Here is a 17,977-nt window from a genome sequence, read left to right as displayed (position 1 = left end):
TCTGACAAGTTCTGGTACCCTTCATAAATGTAAGCAGGGGCTTGGGAGATGAAACATTTACAAGCAGGGGCCTGGGAGATTAAACATTTACAGGTTGCCTCTGTCCATTAGAGACATAGGTGCTAAATGAGGGATGAATTTCCTGTTGCCCGTCCAGTTGTCCAAGTTGCACTTGAATTGGGTTTGGAAGGAACTCTGCTTCACATCGATGGGGAGCCTGTTCCAGACAGGGTAACCTCTGGGTACATACCTGTCTCTCCAGCAGGTCCTGTTTATATCACAGGCAAGGTTTAAGTCTTTAGAATGGGTAATTCTGGTACTGTTTGTTTTGTGGTTATGCAGGAGGCCCATCGGAGTGGTCTGACAATGCCCTGTATGCCAGGCATAGATCTCCCCTCAACAGCCTGTAGGAGAGAGAGAGAATACAGACAGGCAGTCTGCACAGGACATTTTACTTATCCCCTGTATTCTTTTAGTGAGGAACCTCTGTGGATGTTCCAATTGTTAGATATGCCTGGCTAGGTACGTACTAAAGGGAGCATTGTGCTCAATGATAGGTCTGATGAATGCCAAATACAGTGGAACAATTACTTCCTTGGACCTACATGCAGCAATTGGAGAGACCCCAAAAGTTCCTCACCAAAAGGATAAAGGGACTCCAAAATCTGTCATATGCTGCCAGATTGAAGAAACTCCAGCTCTATTCAGTTGCATACCGTCTGCTCAGAGGTGACATGTGCCTGACATACAAGGCCATGTCCAACCTGGAATTAATGGACATGCTCCACCTCAAAAAATCCAAATCCACCAAAACCACTAGAGCAAGCGACTTAAACCTTAGCACGGATATAAATAGGACATGCTGGAGGGATAGATTTATCACTCAGAGACTCCATATGCTGTGGAATAAAATCCCGGTCCATGTGAGGCAGAGCACCTCGCTGGCTCTGTTCAAGAGAAATCTTGACCTGTGGATGGGAGATCGTAGGTTTATCCCAGGAATCATCTCTGTGTCACTGCTGGACAGAGGCACAACAAACTAATGGGCACAGTATTTTTTCATATAAGGGGTGGCGTAAGCCACAAAAATTTGGGCTAGGCTTATAAATGCCTTAGGGCAGATAGCCTAGTATAAACCTATGAACCTATAACTTTGTTTATAAGTTGCGCAACATAGAATGATTTCTCACTACTGTAGACACTTTATGGTCAAAGGCTAGATTACCGTCTATGTATGTCCCTAAGTCCCTGACTACTGCGTCAACTCTAAGGGGTGCGTTGCCAATATGGTAGTTACCAGGGGTGAATGACTTCCCGAAGGTTACTATTATACATTCCTGGCATTTAGTTTTAGTCCATGGCTCTGACAGCATTTGTTAGTCTGAATCAGTCCTTTCTGGAGAACATTTGTGTCAGTGCGGGATGCAATGATATCTCCTAATTTGCAATCATTTGCAAATTTAGTCAGCCAGAGAGCATTGACATTGGCCACTTTGAGAAGTAAATGGTTCATAGGTTGGTACTAGGCTATCGGCCCTAAGGCCTATGCAAGCCTAGCCATAACAATTCCCTGGAAATTTTTTCCCACAATATTTACTTCTCTGGGCCCCTGTCTAGCAGGGTGACTGACATGATCCCCCGGGTGAATTTCCTATATCCCATCCAATCAAGGTTCCTTTTGAAGAGGGCCAATGAGGTGCTCTGCTTGACATGTATGGGCAGTCTATTCCAGAGTATGGGGAGTCTCTGGGTCAAGAACCTATCCCTCCAGCATGTTTTGTTCAATGTGATGATAAGGTTTAGATCCCTGGAGCGTGTGGCTCTGAGGGATTGGGATTTCTTTAAATGGAGCATGTCCAACAGCTCAGGGTTTGACATGGCCTTGTATGTTAAGTGGAGATCACCTCTGAGTAGACAATATGCCACAGAGTGTAGCTGGAGTTTTTTTTTTAGACGGTCAGCATATGGCATCTGCTTTAGGCCTGTGATGCCAAAAAGGAGTGGTCCAAGGACTGATCTGAGGGACTCCACTTAAGACTGGCTTCTTTGTAGAGGTGGACTCCAATTTTAACTTCCTGGGTCCTGCCTGTGAGCCAGTTGGCTATCCACCCCGTGACATAGGATTTGCACTTAATCTCCTGACTTTGTCTACATTGCCCAAGTGGGAGTATTGTGTCAAATGCCGTAGCTAGGTCAATGTAGGCAGTGTGAACCATTTTGCCCTCATCCATTTCTCTGGTGACCTTCTCAAAGTAGTCTTCAATTGGTTACCTAGCAATCCCAGGACACATGCAGTTATTTATTTTTGCACTCTCATTTAAACAAACTAACAGAAAAAAGGACATCATTTCATTCAGTTAAAGAACTATGCCCTAGTTACAATATTTTCTTTTCACAAAGTGAATTTCCATCCATGGAAAATGATCCCCATAGTTTCACATATTAAAAAGACTTAGTAGTTTGTCACACTGTAGCATTTATATCCTCATCAGCTTACACTGTGCACAGAATGCTGGGGCTGAATGAAATCATATATTTTTAGTTTTAATAGTTTGTCTCCCATGCAGTTAATCACAATGCTTGCCACATGGCAAAGGAAAACAAAGACAGCAAGGTACCATAGCTTTTTTATTTTATACCCATTGAGGTCATAAAGCTATTCAGGCAATTTGCAATATTGCATCAGCTTCTTCAATCTCCTTGTCATCTCCAAATTTTGTAAACTTGGAGAGGCGAAGGCAAGTTCGGTAACCACAGGGACCAAGCAGAGGAGCTAGGGGCAGATGATACTGAGCGTTGGGGAGGAGGTCAGACTATGCCGCTGTATAAAGCTGCATTATTTCCCTTTCCAATGGCCGTAAATGTGTTCAACCATTTACAGACCGATGATGAATAAACCTGATAAACAATTAAATTAACCCAGGAATCGGAAAAAAATACATATAGACTTTTACACATTCAGTCACATCTATTAAATTACACTGCAACTTTGCTTTACATAAATGCATACTTTAATTCAAAACAGCATACATGTTTCTCACGCCTGAACCTGTAGTTATAGACACACTACTTAGCACAAAAATTAGTCCCTGTAATAAAACATTGCTGTTATAACCCATGTTGTCTATATCATTTTAAATTTAAACAAATATTACAGTAACGCTTACAATGAATAATTATTCACACAGAGAGTTTTATGAGCAACTCAGACATGTTAACATTCATAAACTGCAGAATTATGGATAGAAATTATAGAAAAAATACATTTAGATTTTACACAAAATTACGTTGCGCCTCAACGCCCAGAAGGTTGTACTCCCTTTATGTAAAGACTTTTATAGCCAAACCATACATGCAGCAAACGATTTTTAAATTTAAATTAATATTTTTACATTTTACAAAATAATGCAAATTAAAAATATAAGTACTGTTGTATTTATACCTCATCCCTATTAAAAATATTACTCTATACCAGTTTTTAAAAATACAGCCATGCACCTCGTCACTAGCAAAATAAATGATATTAACGTGCGGCAAATGGCTGACACGTGAAACTTTCGCGTAGCAAATGGCTGATCACTTCCTTTTCCCGGTAGACAACCGATAGCTGAATAGTCTTCAACTCCACCCTTTCCCCGCCTCATTACGTTCCTCGTGACGTCACAGGAGTTCCTGGACGGATTGACGCGACTGATGTAGTTACGGCGACCTTTTCTGGACAGGCCATACCCACTTCCAATTGGTGGACACCGTGGAGAAAATAAGGGATTTTTTTACCCCAGGACTCTGTAAACTAGCTGATATTTGCACGCTTGCTTCCTATCTCAGTCGGTAGCCTGTGCCCTATGTATTGGTGTTAGAAGGATAGTAAACAAGCAGATCATTCTGCGTTGCAGGTTGAGAGGTAGCACTCTCTCCTCCTTTCACATGGATAGAGAACTACAGATTATGTGATGGTCAGAATTTCGTTATTAAAATGAAGCTACCAACAGCGGGTTAGACAAATGTTGACAGCTTCTGTGGCTAGGCCACATGCCCCTGCATAGTAACCTAAGTTTAGATGTTTTTACCCTTTATTTATTAAAAGTTAAGGAGGGTTACAGCAGGAGTAGGTGCTTTCATTTTACTCATGACTTAAGGTAACAGAGTACTGTATACCGTGGAAGACTGAAAGCCGTGAGCAACCTTATCAAGGGAGGCAAACGGTGACAAATGTGGATAACAGATATTGTGCGGTACCTGTTTCACTTTATTCTTTAACTTTCTTACTGTTCGTGTTACATATAAAAGGACCAGCCACGGGACTGGCTGCCTGAGCAACCAAACTGGCGGATATTGGGTTTGTGGTGATGATGAAAACTCAGTGTTTGCTGGGTGTACGCACCTTTGTGGCCTTTGCAACAAAACTGTGGAGTTTTATCCTGTATATTCTACGACGACAGGTTCGAACTGTAAGTATAAAGTTTCTTGCATTAGTTGTGTTGGTGACAGATATTTTCTGATAGAGAGTAGGCACAACTACGAAATGCTCCCTGCTTACTACTTGTGACATATGCATAACTAATTTGTTGGATTTTTAAAAACATTTCTTGCAGAAGAAATGCTTGTGAGCAGAGACTGCCAGTTTGCTGCATAGTTATCCCTTCTGTAATGCATTAAAGGATTCCACTGTGTAACCCAGCTAATATGTTAAACTATGAGAAAGCATGTTGCAAGATAGTAATTGCCTTATTGTCATTACTCGAGAAAAAGTGAGCTTTCATCAGTCATTTTTTTCTTTACCACCTTGACAGTATTTTAGTGCAGTGAATTTTGGTAGATTGTAAGTTCTTTTTGAATGTAAGGAATGCATAATTCATTTAATAGTACATTAAAGTTGTTTAACTTTTTACACTGATTGGAAGCTATTATTGTATATAATTAACCAAAGAGTAGTATTACACAGCCTGTGTCATTGCTTATTTGAAGTGGTAATATATGCTGCACTTAATTTTAATTTTTTGCTTTGCTCGTCGCAAACGGGCATACTATTTGTTAAAAAAATTCACTAGTAGCTGACATCTGCTATCTACTTGTATTTCAGCAGTGCTGTGATCCTACTGATATTACAGTCAAATAACCTGATGTTTGCTCTTCTAATCCATGTCCAAGTTGCAGCTATTGAGGTGACAGAAATGGTGCAACAGTAATGGGAATATTGGATATAAAACTGTCTTCTGTTGTTTCCTGCTGTGTACCACCACAGCTGCCAATTCCTGTAACTGAGTTAAAACAGAAAATATGATTAATCTTCTTTTACAATGGTGTTGAATATCTACAAAGGTTGGTCACGGTGCTGCGATGTTGACAATTACCAGGATGCATATTTAAACTGTGTTAAAGGCTTGGTTGTGTTTGCACTGTAGTTCTTTGGCTAGCATCTGTGACTCCCCTAGTGAGCTTATATGTTGTAAACATAAACTACCCCTCAGTAGTGAGCATATAATTTGTTATGTCATTTGCAGTGAATGGTGTTTTTGAGTTCTATGTTAGCAGTGTTTAATTTTTCTGGGGTGATGTTTTTGTATTGGATGCTTCTTGGAGAAACGTCAACATATGTTTTTGACTGTCCTGTGTAGTGCTGCAATGCCTTATAAGTTTTTCATTCATGAAGTACTTCATTATTGTAATGTACATAAAGCAAAGGTTTTCTCCACTTTGTTATGGATTAGTGATGCTTGCTTCAGTTATGTTTGACTTGCTTTGTCAAGGCTGATGATTGTTAGTTTAGATGACAAAGTGAAGTTAATGTGTCCCATAACTTGCAGTGCTAGTTTGTGGGCTTTGAGTATGTTGGTGGTAAGGCAAGTTTGAGAAACATTCTTGTATGATCCATGAAGAAGATTTTTTTCTCCTCCGTGCAGGCCATCCCATTCAGATGCAGTCCGTTTCATGTTTCATTTTCAGCTTCCATTCAAAGTAAGGATGAGACAAATGTCAATACAGCAAAATGAAGGGAATGGGAAAGTGTGTACATGAAGGGGGCTGTACTTGTTCTAATGTTGCATGCCAGGCATGGCCCAGTGACAAGAATGGAAGCAGGCTAGCAGCTGCAAACTAGCATAGTCTTGACTTGACAGGGAGTCTTGCTGTTATTCTCGACATAGGAAGCAGGTGCTAGAATAAAGTTCTGCAGTCAGCCAATGTGATAACTTGGAAATAATGCCCCAACTACTGCAGTTTTTTAAAAATTACTGTCTTCCCTGGTACAAGCTAACGGTAGCAATAGTAATATATGTCAGTTGCACAGTCTTAACATAGAATGCACATGCATTTGACTGTTATAAAGTCATCTGTGACAGCGCAGTTTACATTTACAGTGAGTAATGCAAACTAATTGTTCTGAAACAGTTAAAAATAAGTAGAAATTGGGTCGTAAATGTAATTTATTATATAGTTTAGAAATGGAGTATAAATTCAGAGAAAGTTAGACATGAGCTTGCAGGTTTTATTCTAAAGGTGGTGGACATTTAAGGTCAAATTTCTGTTGTGTTGCATTGAGACACCCTTCATTTTTGTAGAGTATACATGTGCAAATTACTCGGTGTTTTTTTTTTTTTTTTTCCTGTTTAGTAGTTTTTTTTCCATAGCATGTAATGTTGGAAGAGAATTAAATACAATCCAAGAAAGTGCAGCTAAAATTGCCTATGGTTTACGAGGGGCAAATTCATTGAAAAATAAAAGCAAAACTTTTTTTCTTTTTTTATATATTTTCAGGTACATTTTAAAGGAATTAAAATCCTGAGCAGATTTACTATGAGTACAGACCTATGTGACAATATGAGTACTGTTTGGGGATGTTGTGGGAGCATATAGCAGGGGGTTATATGAAGAAGTGCATTATTTTCATGAAAATGTTGGCAGATTAATGAAATGAGCTATCTGAGGATATTACAGGGTCAGAATAAGTGGCCATTTAGGAAATGTACATGGTTTAAGTTATGGGATTATCAGTACTGCATTGCTTACTGTACTTATTTCCTTGCTTCGCTTGAAAGAAAGTTACTGTTTGTCGTTTTTGCATTTAAGTTACCTGGCACTTGCTCACTAAAGCAATTATAAGTCAGCACTAAAAATTAAAAGCACTACACCCTCGCTCCCCATTGGCCCTTGTTTTTAATTATAAAGGAATTCCCAATATTATTCTAGCATGTCCAAAGGTCAGTTGTCAATCTCCTCTCCGGTCCAGCTGGTGAATATGGGAATCTTGAGGCAATGTTACAACTGCCTCATGTACACAGACAACCCTCTCCTCCTCCCAACAAATTCCAACACATGTGAGAGATGCAACCATATAGCCAAACTGGAGGCTAAGCTCTCTCAACTCAGTACTGGAATAACCAGTCAGGAGGAGAAGGAAACCACACTCACTACAATTCCAGTCTCACATAGACCTACCACGACAGCAAACCAAACACATAATCACACAAAAACATACTCGGAGGCTCTAAATAAAGATCTGCCTAAGCAGCAGAGACCTCCAAAGCAGACACCCAAGCAACCGCTACCCCAAAACAAAACACGTGCAACACATATCTCACAAAGCCAGTGTGCTGAACAGTCACAGCCCTTAAGGCTAAACAACACACCTGATACACTTGTAATAGGTGACTCTATCGTCAGGCACACTGACGTCCCGCTCACCAGGCTGAACAAGGAGAAGGTCACGGTGAGCAGCCTGTCTGGTGCTAGGATCCGCCACATAACACAGGCACTCGGGTCACTCCGAGGCAAGTACAAATATGACTCAGCCATTGTCCATGCTGGTGTGAATGACCTGAGACGTACCTCCCTGGACTACATGAAAAGAGACATAGAGGAGCTCTCTGAGCATGTAGCCCAGGCTGGTATGACCCTGACCTTGAGTATCATCTTACCCTCACCAAGAATGATGCCACAATATGAAGACAAGATGATCAATTTCAACAATTGGCTTAAGTATTGGTGTCATTCAAAGGGGATCCAATGCCTGTCAGCTTGGGATGATATGCACGACAAGCCGCGATGCTTTGCTAGGGACGGCTTGCACCTGTCACCCCTGGGCTTTCGGATATTGGCAAAGGCTCTTGCTACCCCCATAGTGCCTTTTTTAGGCAAGGCTCAAAAGACAAACCCACCTCCATAGGTATCACAAGGGATAAGAAACTAAGAGTAATGCTACTCAATGCTAGAAGTCTAAACCTCAAGATGCACACACTCGAAACTCTCCTTAGCATGGAGAACATCGATATCTGTGCAGTAACAGAAACCTGGTTCAGGACTCCCGAGAGCACCCCAGCACTACCAGGTTATACCTCATACCATGCTTTTCGGCCCCAAAACTTGGACCGAACCACAAAAGGAGGGGGAGTATCGATATTCATCAAAGATACCCACACCTCCAGGTTGGTGGCAAAGCACGAAGCATCAGAGACTATCCATGTGCAACTAATAGTGGGTAAAACTGCCTTCCAGTTCATAGCCTGCTACAGACCACCCTCCCAAACCCAGGAACCCCACTCGGCCTTCCTGAGAGCACTGGAAAATATGAAGGTCTCTCTGAACACCATTATATTGGGTGACTTCAACTACCCAAACATAGATTGGGAGCATTACTTTAGCTCCAACACCCTTGCCCAAAGGTTCCTAGAATTCATAAACTCAAATGCTATGGAACAACTTGTTACCACTCCCACAAGAGGGGAAAACATACTGGACCTGATCATCACCAACATGGGGACTCTATGCTCCAGACCAGAAGTGTATCCCTCACTGGTAAGATCAGACCATAAACTGATCTCACTGGATATTCACATCCCGACCCCACCCCCTGCCCAGAAAACCACAGTGAAAAACTTCTCTAAAGCAAATTTCACACTCCTCAAAACCGAGGTGGAATCCTTCAAAGCCCCCGGGCCTGTGGAAAATACGGCCCAGACCGCAGAATCCTTTATAAATGCATTCTATGAACACCTTCAGGAATGCATGGATCATGCAATCCCAAATAAAACCAAGACCCAATCCTCCAAAGGCAGACGACCTGTCTGGTGGACCCCAGCCATAAACAAACTATACAATAGAAGGAGGAAGCTACTACATGATAGAGCAAAATACCAAAAAGAGAAGGTATCTCTGATCAGTATTAGCAAAAAACTAAGGGCACTCATAAAATCGTCAAAGGCCAGCTTTGAGAGAAAATTTGCACAGGACACTAAGGATAATCACAAGGCTTTCTTTAGTTATGTTAGGAACCTGGGTGGGAATTCCCAGAAATACTCAGAATTAGTCCAAAATGACAAAAAATACACTGATCCCACAGACATTGCCAACATCCTAGCTGACAGGTTCAGCGCAAACCCCCCCCCCCTCCCCACCAAAAGGGCAAATATCTATCCCAGCAGAGTGCTGCCTCCCTGACATCTCAGATGCTCAGGTGGGAGCCACCCCCTCCAAAGCAAAAAACACAGCATCAGTGGGACCAGACGGTGTCCCAGGCTGCATCCTACATGAACTCCAAGAAGAGCTAAACCCAAACATAAAACTACTGTTCAATCTCAGCCTTACTACAGGATATGTACCCAAAGAGTGGCGTACAGCAACAGTGGTCCCTCTCCACAAAGGTGGTGCCTCAACGGACCCTGGAAACTATCGCCCCATAAGCCTGACTAGCTTGGTCTGCAAAGCTATGGAAAGGATCATCATGGACCTCATAAATAAAGATATTGGGGACCTACAGACACTGGATCCTACCCAGTTTGGCTTTAAGGGCAGATCCTGCCTCTTAAACCTGGTTGACTTCCTTGAAACAGTTACCAAGGCCATTGACGAAGGGAAGGTGGTCCACACAGCCTATCTGGACCTCGCAAAAGCCTTCGATACAATACCCCACTCGGGCATTATAGATAAGCTCACCAGCTTAAATATAAACTCCTATGTCACTAGATGGGTTGCAAACTGGCTCAAGGACAGAACCCACATGGTTAGAATTGCTGGAGCCATGTCAGACTCCAAACCAGTTACAAGTGGCGTTCCACAAGGCTCAGTCCTGGGACCTCTCTTGTTTGGTATATATTTCTCGGAGGTACAGGCCAACACGGAAGGACTGTGGCTGTCCAAGTTCGCAGATGACTGCAAACTGGGCACCATAATCGACTCTCCAGCCGACACAAGCATCCTCCAAAAGGGCCTCATAGAAACAGACAACTGGTGCCAGAGCCATGGCCTCAAGCTAAACGTCAAAAAGTGTATAGTCATCCACTTTGGCAAAAACAAAGTGCCCACAAATTACCACATAGGTGGTAATCCATTTAAGTACAGAAGAAGTAATTAGGGACCTGGGGACCCAAGTTGATAGCAATCTCTCATTTGACAACCACGTGGCCAAAGTGGTTAGAAAAACATTTTATATAGCCCACCTAATCATGAAGGGATTCACATCTAGATTAGGGGAGGTCATCATGCCTCTTTACTCATCCCTCATCAGGCCCATAATCGAGTACAATGCCCCTTTTGGGATGTACCTTACCAGACACCTGCAGCAACTGGAAAGACCCCAAAAGTACCTCAGCAAGAGGATCAAAGGGCTCAAACAGATGCCATATGCTGCCCAGTTAAAGAAACTCCAGCTCTACTCAGTGGCATACCGCCTGCTCAGAGGTGATCTGTGCCTGACGTACAAGGCCATGCCCAACCCGGAATTAAGGGACATGCTGCACCTCAAAAAATCCAAATCCCATCGAGCTACACGCTCGAGAGCCTTGAACCTCAGCACTGAAATAAATAGGACATGCTGGAGGGACAGATTCATAACCCAGAGGCTCCCTTCACTGTGGAATAAAATCCCAGTCCAGGTTAGGCAGAGTCCCTCATTGACTCTCTTCAAGAGGAATCTTGATGAGTGGATGGGAGATCGTAGGTTTACCCCGGGTATCACTTCTGTGTCACTGTTAGACAGAGGCACAGTATACTAACCTCGAAAAAGGGCATATCAAAATTAATTTAAAATGGGTGGCGAAAGCCAACCACACTCTGGCTAGGCTTATAAATGCCCTAGGGCAGATAGCCTAGTATGAATCTATGAACCTATAAGTTTTTTGGTTTAGCTGTCTATAATTTAATTAATTTGTTTCATTAAGGAACCCAGTTATACCCCAATGTCTTGTAAATGACTTTCTAAAGTGCAGTCACAAAATAATGCAAACTCTGAAATGCGAACCTCAGTCAACAAGGTTATTTTGAGGGGGCAAGCGCTGTTGCCATCTCTGACATGGGTGAGTTGCACCGTACCCCCACCCTCTGTTACCTGCATGTACTAACTGAGAATTTCTGCATCTTGGGGAAAAGGAGAAATCCCCAGAGTACTGCATTCTCAAACTTTTGAGCAACGTGATGATTACTAGTATATCTTGTACAATGCCGGCACCTGGAGAACTGGCAAACTTGAAGGGCAACTTGGTTTTGTTTGCCATTGTTTGGTTCTAGTTTTTATGTTGTTCTTTCGGCTTTTCCCAGTTAGGGGTCGCTACAGCAGTTTTTATGCTTTTATAAAAATTATTGTACAAATGAGAGTATATAAGTGAAACAGTAAAAAGGGAGTTCTTAGATGTTAAGTGTATTGGAATACATAAAACTGTTTAAATGGATTCAGATTTGTGATGTTGCTAAAGTAAACATGATTTGGGAGGGTACGTGTGTTGACTGGTTAGAGGATGATTTGTGGTTTGTGACTTCTGGGTGCAGTTGTTTCACAGATGGAAAGATTTTAATTGATGTCTGTAATCAGTAGTGGCTGGCTAGTTCTGGGGTTAAGGGTCAAATGTTGAGCGGTGCGTGACACTGGTCAACTAATCTAAATGTAACTTTTCATCCACTGTGATCTTAAAAGTATCAAATCAACATGTAAAAGAACATTGCAAGTACCAAACTTAAGTTAGAGCAGTGTATGTGAAAGCAGGTCATATAGCCTAGTGATGGTTAAGTGGGGAAATGGTATTAGCAAAATAACCTTTTCAGTAGTGTGCTGAATGTGTTCAGGTTCTGAGTGCACTGGAATAGAAGGGTCTTCCTTTTAAGACTTGTTATAAAAGATACATTCTGGAATGGGTACACTTCACATGGGATAACGGAGGGGCTTGTATGTAACATCTGTGTGTTTTGTCAGAATGCTGCATAAACAGCACACACTGTGGATGAATGAGTAGCCCATACAAGGTATTTATGCCTTTTAAGTATACCACTTTAAATGCAACTTCTTGTAGGTAGATACTAGCATTTAAAGATTAGCCACCCTGTATACTGCATTCCCTTGTACTAGCCATAGCAATGCTCATTTTGTAAATGTTTTGACTGTATGCATTGATCATTTTAAATTAACCTTAATTGTGCATTAAGCACATCATGTTTTTTTTTACATTAGATTGATAATTTATCTGCCTGGTTAAACAGGTCTGTAAATGCAAATATTCAGTCCTTGGAGTCATCTAAGCTCTTAAACTAACATATGGTTTCATTCTTTGGTCTTCCGAATTTAGTATATTTTCTTGAACTTTTTATTCTGGAGTTTTAATCCCCCTTGTGGGACAGTTCATGTTGGAAGATTTCTCAGTGTGTTCTTCAGCTTCTTGTGACAGTACTAGTTATGATGATAATTTTAATTGCTTTTCTTTTGCCTTGTACAAATGTCAGTGATTCATTTTATATGGCTTTCTGTCTTCCAGCAAACAACATATGCTTGTAGTTCAACTGCTTAACTAACTCCTTTAGCTTCATGCTGTAGACATTCCCATAATTTGTATACCCTTGCTCTGTCTTCATACCTCTCAACTTTACAGATTTTTGCTATATATTTTTGGTGTGTTCCACATTGTGGTTTTCTGTCAAATGAATAGGATAATCTGAGTATTGAAGTAACTAAATAATGACATACATTTGAGTTTCAGACTTCAAATCCTTCAGAAAATGTGTTAACAGAAACCCTGTTACTCTAGTAACTTTCTAGGTTTATAAGAGCAATATTTAAAATATGTCCTTGTTTTTTGGGCCTTTGTACCCTTATTATGTCGGGCTTTGACCAGATTTCTTGCACTAAGAGGTATGCTATCTTCCAGTCTGTATAGCTGGTGGTCTTCATTCTGTTGAAGTACTATTTTTGCCTCTTATTATGCGCAGATGAGAGACTATGTGTGTAGTGGAGTCTGTCTACATCTTGAAATTACAGGATGAGAGTTTCTACTTAATTTTTGTTGTGGCTCTTTCTTGAGTTTTTTTTTTTTTTTTTTTCACTGTTTGGGATAGTTCTCGCCATTTGTCCATTTAGATTGTATAGCATGAACATCTTTGAATTCTAGCTCATCATGCAGAACTGTTGACTTCCCTTTTGCTGCATATAGTAGTGGTCACCAGTACATCAGGTATATGTTTTCTCAAACATATTTTTAATGCACTACTCGCTTCCTTGAAACAAAAATACAACTGAATTTCTTTCCTTACTGATTTTTGCTCAGGCTGTTTTTTCTCATTGTTGCATCTTTCAGTGACAGTGACGCAAAAATCTGGTTGGTGTATCTCTGAAATTCTTTATTCTGTTATTGGTAACCATGGTAGCACTGAAGAAATTGCTAGGTCTGTTTCAAATAACTCGATGTGTTTCATATGTTTATACTAGGCTAATGATCACCAGGGTCTTTACAAGCCTAGCCATTTAACCCAACCCAGTTTTGTCCCAGAGTACTTTGGTTGCCTATATGGTGGGGGTATGTTAGTAAAGAAGTAGCTTACAGTTATGTAAGGAGGGGTATGTTAGTTGGGGATTAATTTACTTACTTACTGTTGACCTATGTCCATCAGAGACATGGGAGCCAGACTGGGTTGAATTTGCAATTTCCCATCCAATGATCAAGGTTTTGTTTGAATATGGTCAGAGACGAACTGTGCTTCGTGTGGATGGGAAGCTTATTCCATAGTGTGGAAATCTTTTGAGACACACATCAGTCTCCAGCATGTTCTGTTTATGTCTGAGGCAAAGTTCAGGTCCTTGGATCTAGTGTTTCTGGTGCTGTTTGTTTTTTGTGTACGCAAGAGATCCGTCAGAGTTGGCCTTAAATGCTAGGCATAGATCGCCTTTCAGTAACCTATAGAAGACTGAGTACAAAGTTAGAGCCTTAAGGCGATCTGTGTATGACAGTATATTCATAGCCTGTGTTTTATTGATGAGAAAGCTTTTGAGGGCTTTCCAGCTGTTGCAAGTGTCTGGTTAGGGACATGCCAGAGGGGCTTTGTACTTAATGTTGGGTCTGATAAGGGCTGATCAGAAGGGTACTGTAACTTCCTTGGACCTGGATGCCATACCCTTGCTTATGCATTGGGTGACATTGAGCAACTTTCTTACGGTCTTTATTATGTGTTGGTCGAAGGCCAGCTTGCTGTCTACATATGTTCCCAGATCCTCAAGTACTGGGTCAACTCTTTAAGAGTGTTTTATTGACTGAGTAATTGGATTGGGTGGATGATTTCTGAATGGGCACTATAATGCATTTCTTCACATTGATTTTAATCTGTGGCTTTGACACCAGTCACTTGTTTGTGTTAGGCCCTGTTGTAGGATGCCATTGTCATGGTGGGAAATCTGTGATGGCTCCTGATATACAGCATCCATAAACTTGGTGAGCCAGAGGCGTTTTGACATTAGCCTTGACTTCCAAGAAGTAGATGTCAAACATGAGTTGACCCAACATGGAGACCTGAGTTTCTTTGCTGGTGATTGGTTTCCTGGTGGAGGTGCTCTTACCAATCCTGACTTCTTGGGTCCTATCTGTGAGCCAACCAGTAAGTTAGTGTAGGGATTTATGCCTAGTTCTGAGACTTTGTTAATAATACTTGAGAGGGGTATTGTGCTGAATGCCTTGGCCAGATTAAGGTAGGTGGTATGCACTATTCCCCCTAATCCATAGCCTTGGTGACCCCCTCAAACACATTACCAGTTTTGAGTAGGCAAGACCTTAACTTAATGAAGCTGAACTAGGATGTGTCTAGTGCCCTTGTTGATCAGTTCCATGATGATTTATTCCATGGCTTCACATGATATACTTATCAGACTGATGAGTCTGTAGTTCTTCGGGTCAGTTAATGGCCCACCATTATGATGAGGGATGACTGTTGCATCCTTCCATTCACCTGGAATGTAACTTGTTTTGAAGCTGTAGTTAAGAGTGCCTCAAGTGATCCTACTAGGTCATGTAGGCTGTTTAGGAGGCAACCAGGGATATTGTCATGATCCATTGAAGCAGTGTTTTTTTGGCCTTGGCAAGCACGGTCTGGACCTTCTCCATGTTGATAGTTGGGAGGGGATATGCTGGAAGGGATTTCATGGGGTAGTGTGGTGGAAGAATCAGCCAGCAGATTCACTGTGTCACCATGGTCATTGAAGGTTGTGCCATATGTGACCAGTTCTGCACATTGCTGAATGTTATCTTTTACGGTTCCTGGCATAATTGAAGTCCTTGAGATTGTCCTTGGAGTGGTAGGCTACCCAGACTTCGTAATTAGCCTTGTTGGACTTTATTAGACCGCTTTGTTTCTTGTTTAATTGAGTCTGGGAGCTCTTGTCTCTGTGAGAGTTGGTCTTTCTGATTTTTGACCATGACTTTTTTTCTTTTGTTGTATACCCTGCAAAGGTATGTTTTCCAGCGGTGGAGTTTGATTTTGGTGTTTAGATTTGGGTCTATGTCTGCTAGTTATGGTAGCCTCAATGCAGTCATTGACCTGTTTTTACAGTTTTTTTTATTTTGACAGTGGCTAAAAAAGGCAGTAAAGAGTCTGGATAAATTATAGCCGATATCCAAAAGTTCTGAGGGGGACAGATGCAGATCACCCTTAGCAAAGCAATGTGGTCTATGTAGCTATATTCTCCCATGCTGTTAGATATTGGAACCCTCTGCAATGACACCAGAAACTAAGACAGTTATTAAAATCAGTCGTTTTCTGTTCATACTGTGACATCATCCTTGTTGAATGTAGAATGCTGCTCAGTGCAAAACATGTACCTGTCTGGGACACATTCAGAGAGATCCATATTGTCTCTCTTCATATAGTTACCTGTGGTGCATTGAGTTAAGTGTGTGCATGATATTGCAGATCATGGCTTCAGATAGGCAACCAACCATTATTTTCTCCTTGTCCAGCCTGGTGAAAGGGGCATCTCTGTGTTGTACCCTATGACAATAGTATTAGGTAATGTGTTTGCTTCTCTTATGGGCTTTGTTCTTGAGGGGATCATTGGGTGTAGGCTTGGGTTTTGGTGTGTACTTCAGTGATTGCGGAGGAGAGGTATTGCTGTTTGATGACTTGGGTCTTTGAAGTTTGGGAAATTTCTTTGAAATGCTTCCGCGTAAGAAGGTCAGTGTGCATGTTGCATGTGTGAAGGATGTAGTGTGCCTTTTCTTGACAACCTTGTTTGTAAACAACTTCCTTAGAAGCAAAAATCATGTGTATGTACTTCTCTTGCATACTGTGTTTGGTTTCTTTAAGGATTTAAAGGGTAAAAGATTGGCCCCAGATATGTTAAGAAATTGCATATCCATGCTATCGGTACCTGCATTAGGGTTGGGCTATTATGGTTTAGGGGCTTGGTTTTACAGGGTCACCTGAGTGGTGTCTGTGGTTCTGACAAAATGTTAGTGCTATGATCTGGTACTACTGCTGTTTGACTCGCTAACTAACTGCCCTAAGCTTAGCCTTGTGCCAAGCCCTTCTGTGTTACAAGTTAAAGTCCTAAATACTTCTGTGGTAAGTCTGCTGTGCCTAATATACCTAGCTGTACTGTAGTTCTTTTCCAGTATTTATTTATTTAGCTTTCAAGTCATATTTCTGTAGGTTATCCTCTGCAGTCTCAGCGGTACCATGTATAAGCACTTTCTACTTATGCTTTGCAAAGGTTTGTGATCTGTTTCTACCAGAACTTTAACCATTGACATATTAGTGGAATTTTGCATATTAGTGTGCGTTTAACTATATTCTTTTTCTGAGCAAATCCCCTTTATCTATTTGTAAGGGCTCTTTTTTTTTATTTCAAACACCTTTATTAGGGTGACACAGGCAAATTTACATTCGTATAAAAGTAGTCAAAGTATATTAACATAACAAATGTTATAGTTCACATATAATGCTATATATCCTATAACCTATGCAATCTTGCATACATTATTCAATTCCTGCTTTTTTTTTTTTAACAAGATACATTTATTAAATCATCACTTACTACATAGGCAATCATGCGTTTATCTAAATGAAAACAAACCACACTGACACAATCCTAGTCGCAAGCATCGCAAACCATACTGACACTCCCAGTTGCAAACATTATACATCACTTATAATCTACCTGATCTTTCTCGCTCAAACATCACATAGCTCCTACCGCCTTTAAGTGCTCTTGATCCATAGATAGTTGTGCTTGCCTTGTAGAATCATAGCTGCCGATTGACTGGAATTACTTGTAGCAGAACTGGCTTGTTCACATTGTAGTATTTCAGTGTTGGTACTTTTATTAGTCTTTGTAGCATTTCAAAATTTGTTCCTTATTCATAGATCCTTTCCTAGGCTCTATCTTGATGTAACAGATTTTATAGAGGAGTAGGTACTGCATGAATATTAGGTTCAGATATAGCAAGATACTGTTATTCCTAGAAATCTCTGTAAAGAACTTTTGTCTTCTGTCGTTAACATTTTTTGATATCGGGCTTCATGCCCTCTGATATTCAAACATGACGTGTGTTTCAGATTTGTCACGTTTATATGTATTCTTATTAGATTTAAAGTTGTGCTGTCTTTACCTGCTTATTAGCTATGTTGATCTTTTTCTGACCCCATAGTAACAGATCACTTGTGTTTGTACAACTTTCCAAGCTATCTCTGCAACAGTTATTTGGAACACTGTTTCTAATTGTGGGTTAAATGTACAGTT

The 17,977-nt window shown here is 40.9% G+C and overlaps 1 protein-coding gene across 1 annotated transcript in view; it reads left to right on the top strand.

Moving 5' to 3' along the window:
* The first annotated feature begins 3,627 nt into the window (after positions 1-3,627).
* Positions 3,628-17,977, top strand: part of CTDNEP1 (CTD nuclear envelope phosphatase 1) — a 770,907-nt gene continuing 756,557 nt past the window's right edge. Inside the window, exon 1 of the mRNA XM_044076710.1 lies at positions 3,628-4,451. Coding sequence (XP_043932645.1) covers positions 4,350-4,451 — 102 coding nt within the window. The 5' untranslated portion in view covers positions 3,628-4,349. The remainder of the gene's footprint in view (positions 4,452-17,977) is intronic.

This window comes from Protopterus annectens, chromosome 7.part0 (assembly GCF_019279795.1).
Source record: "Protopterus annectens isolate FY-2018-M chromosome 7.part0, PAN1.0, whole genome shotgun sequence".
In the NCBI taxonomy this organism is placed as follows: Eukaryota; Metazoa; Chordata; order Ceratodontiformes; family Protopteridae; genus Protopterus; species Protopterus annectens.
Note: the sequence above shows the minus strand (reverse complement) of the source record. Positions and strands in the feature narration are given on the sequence as shown.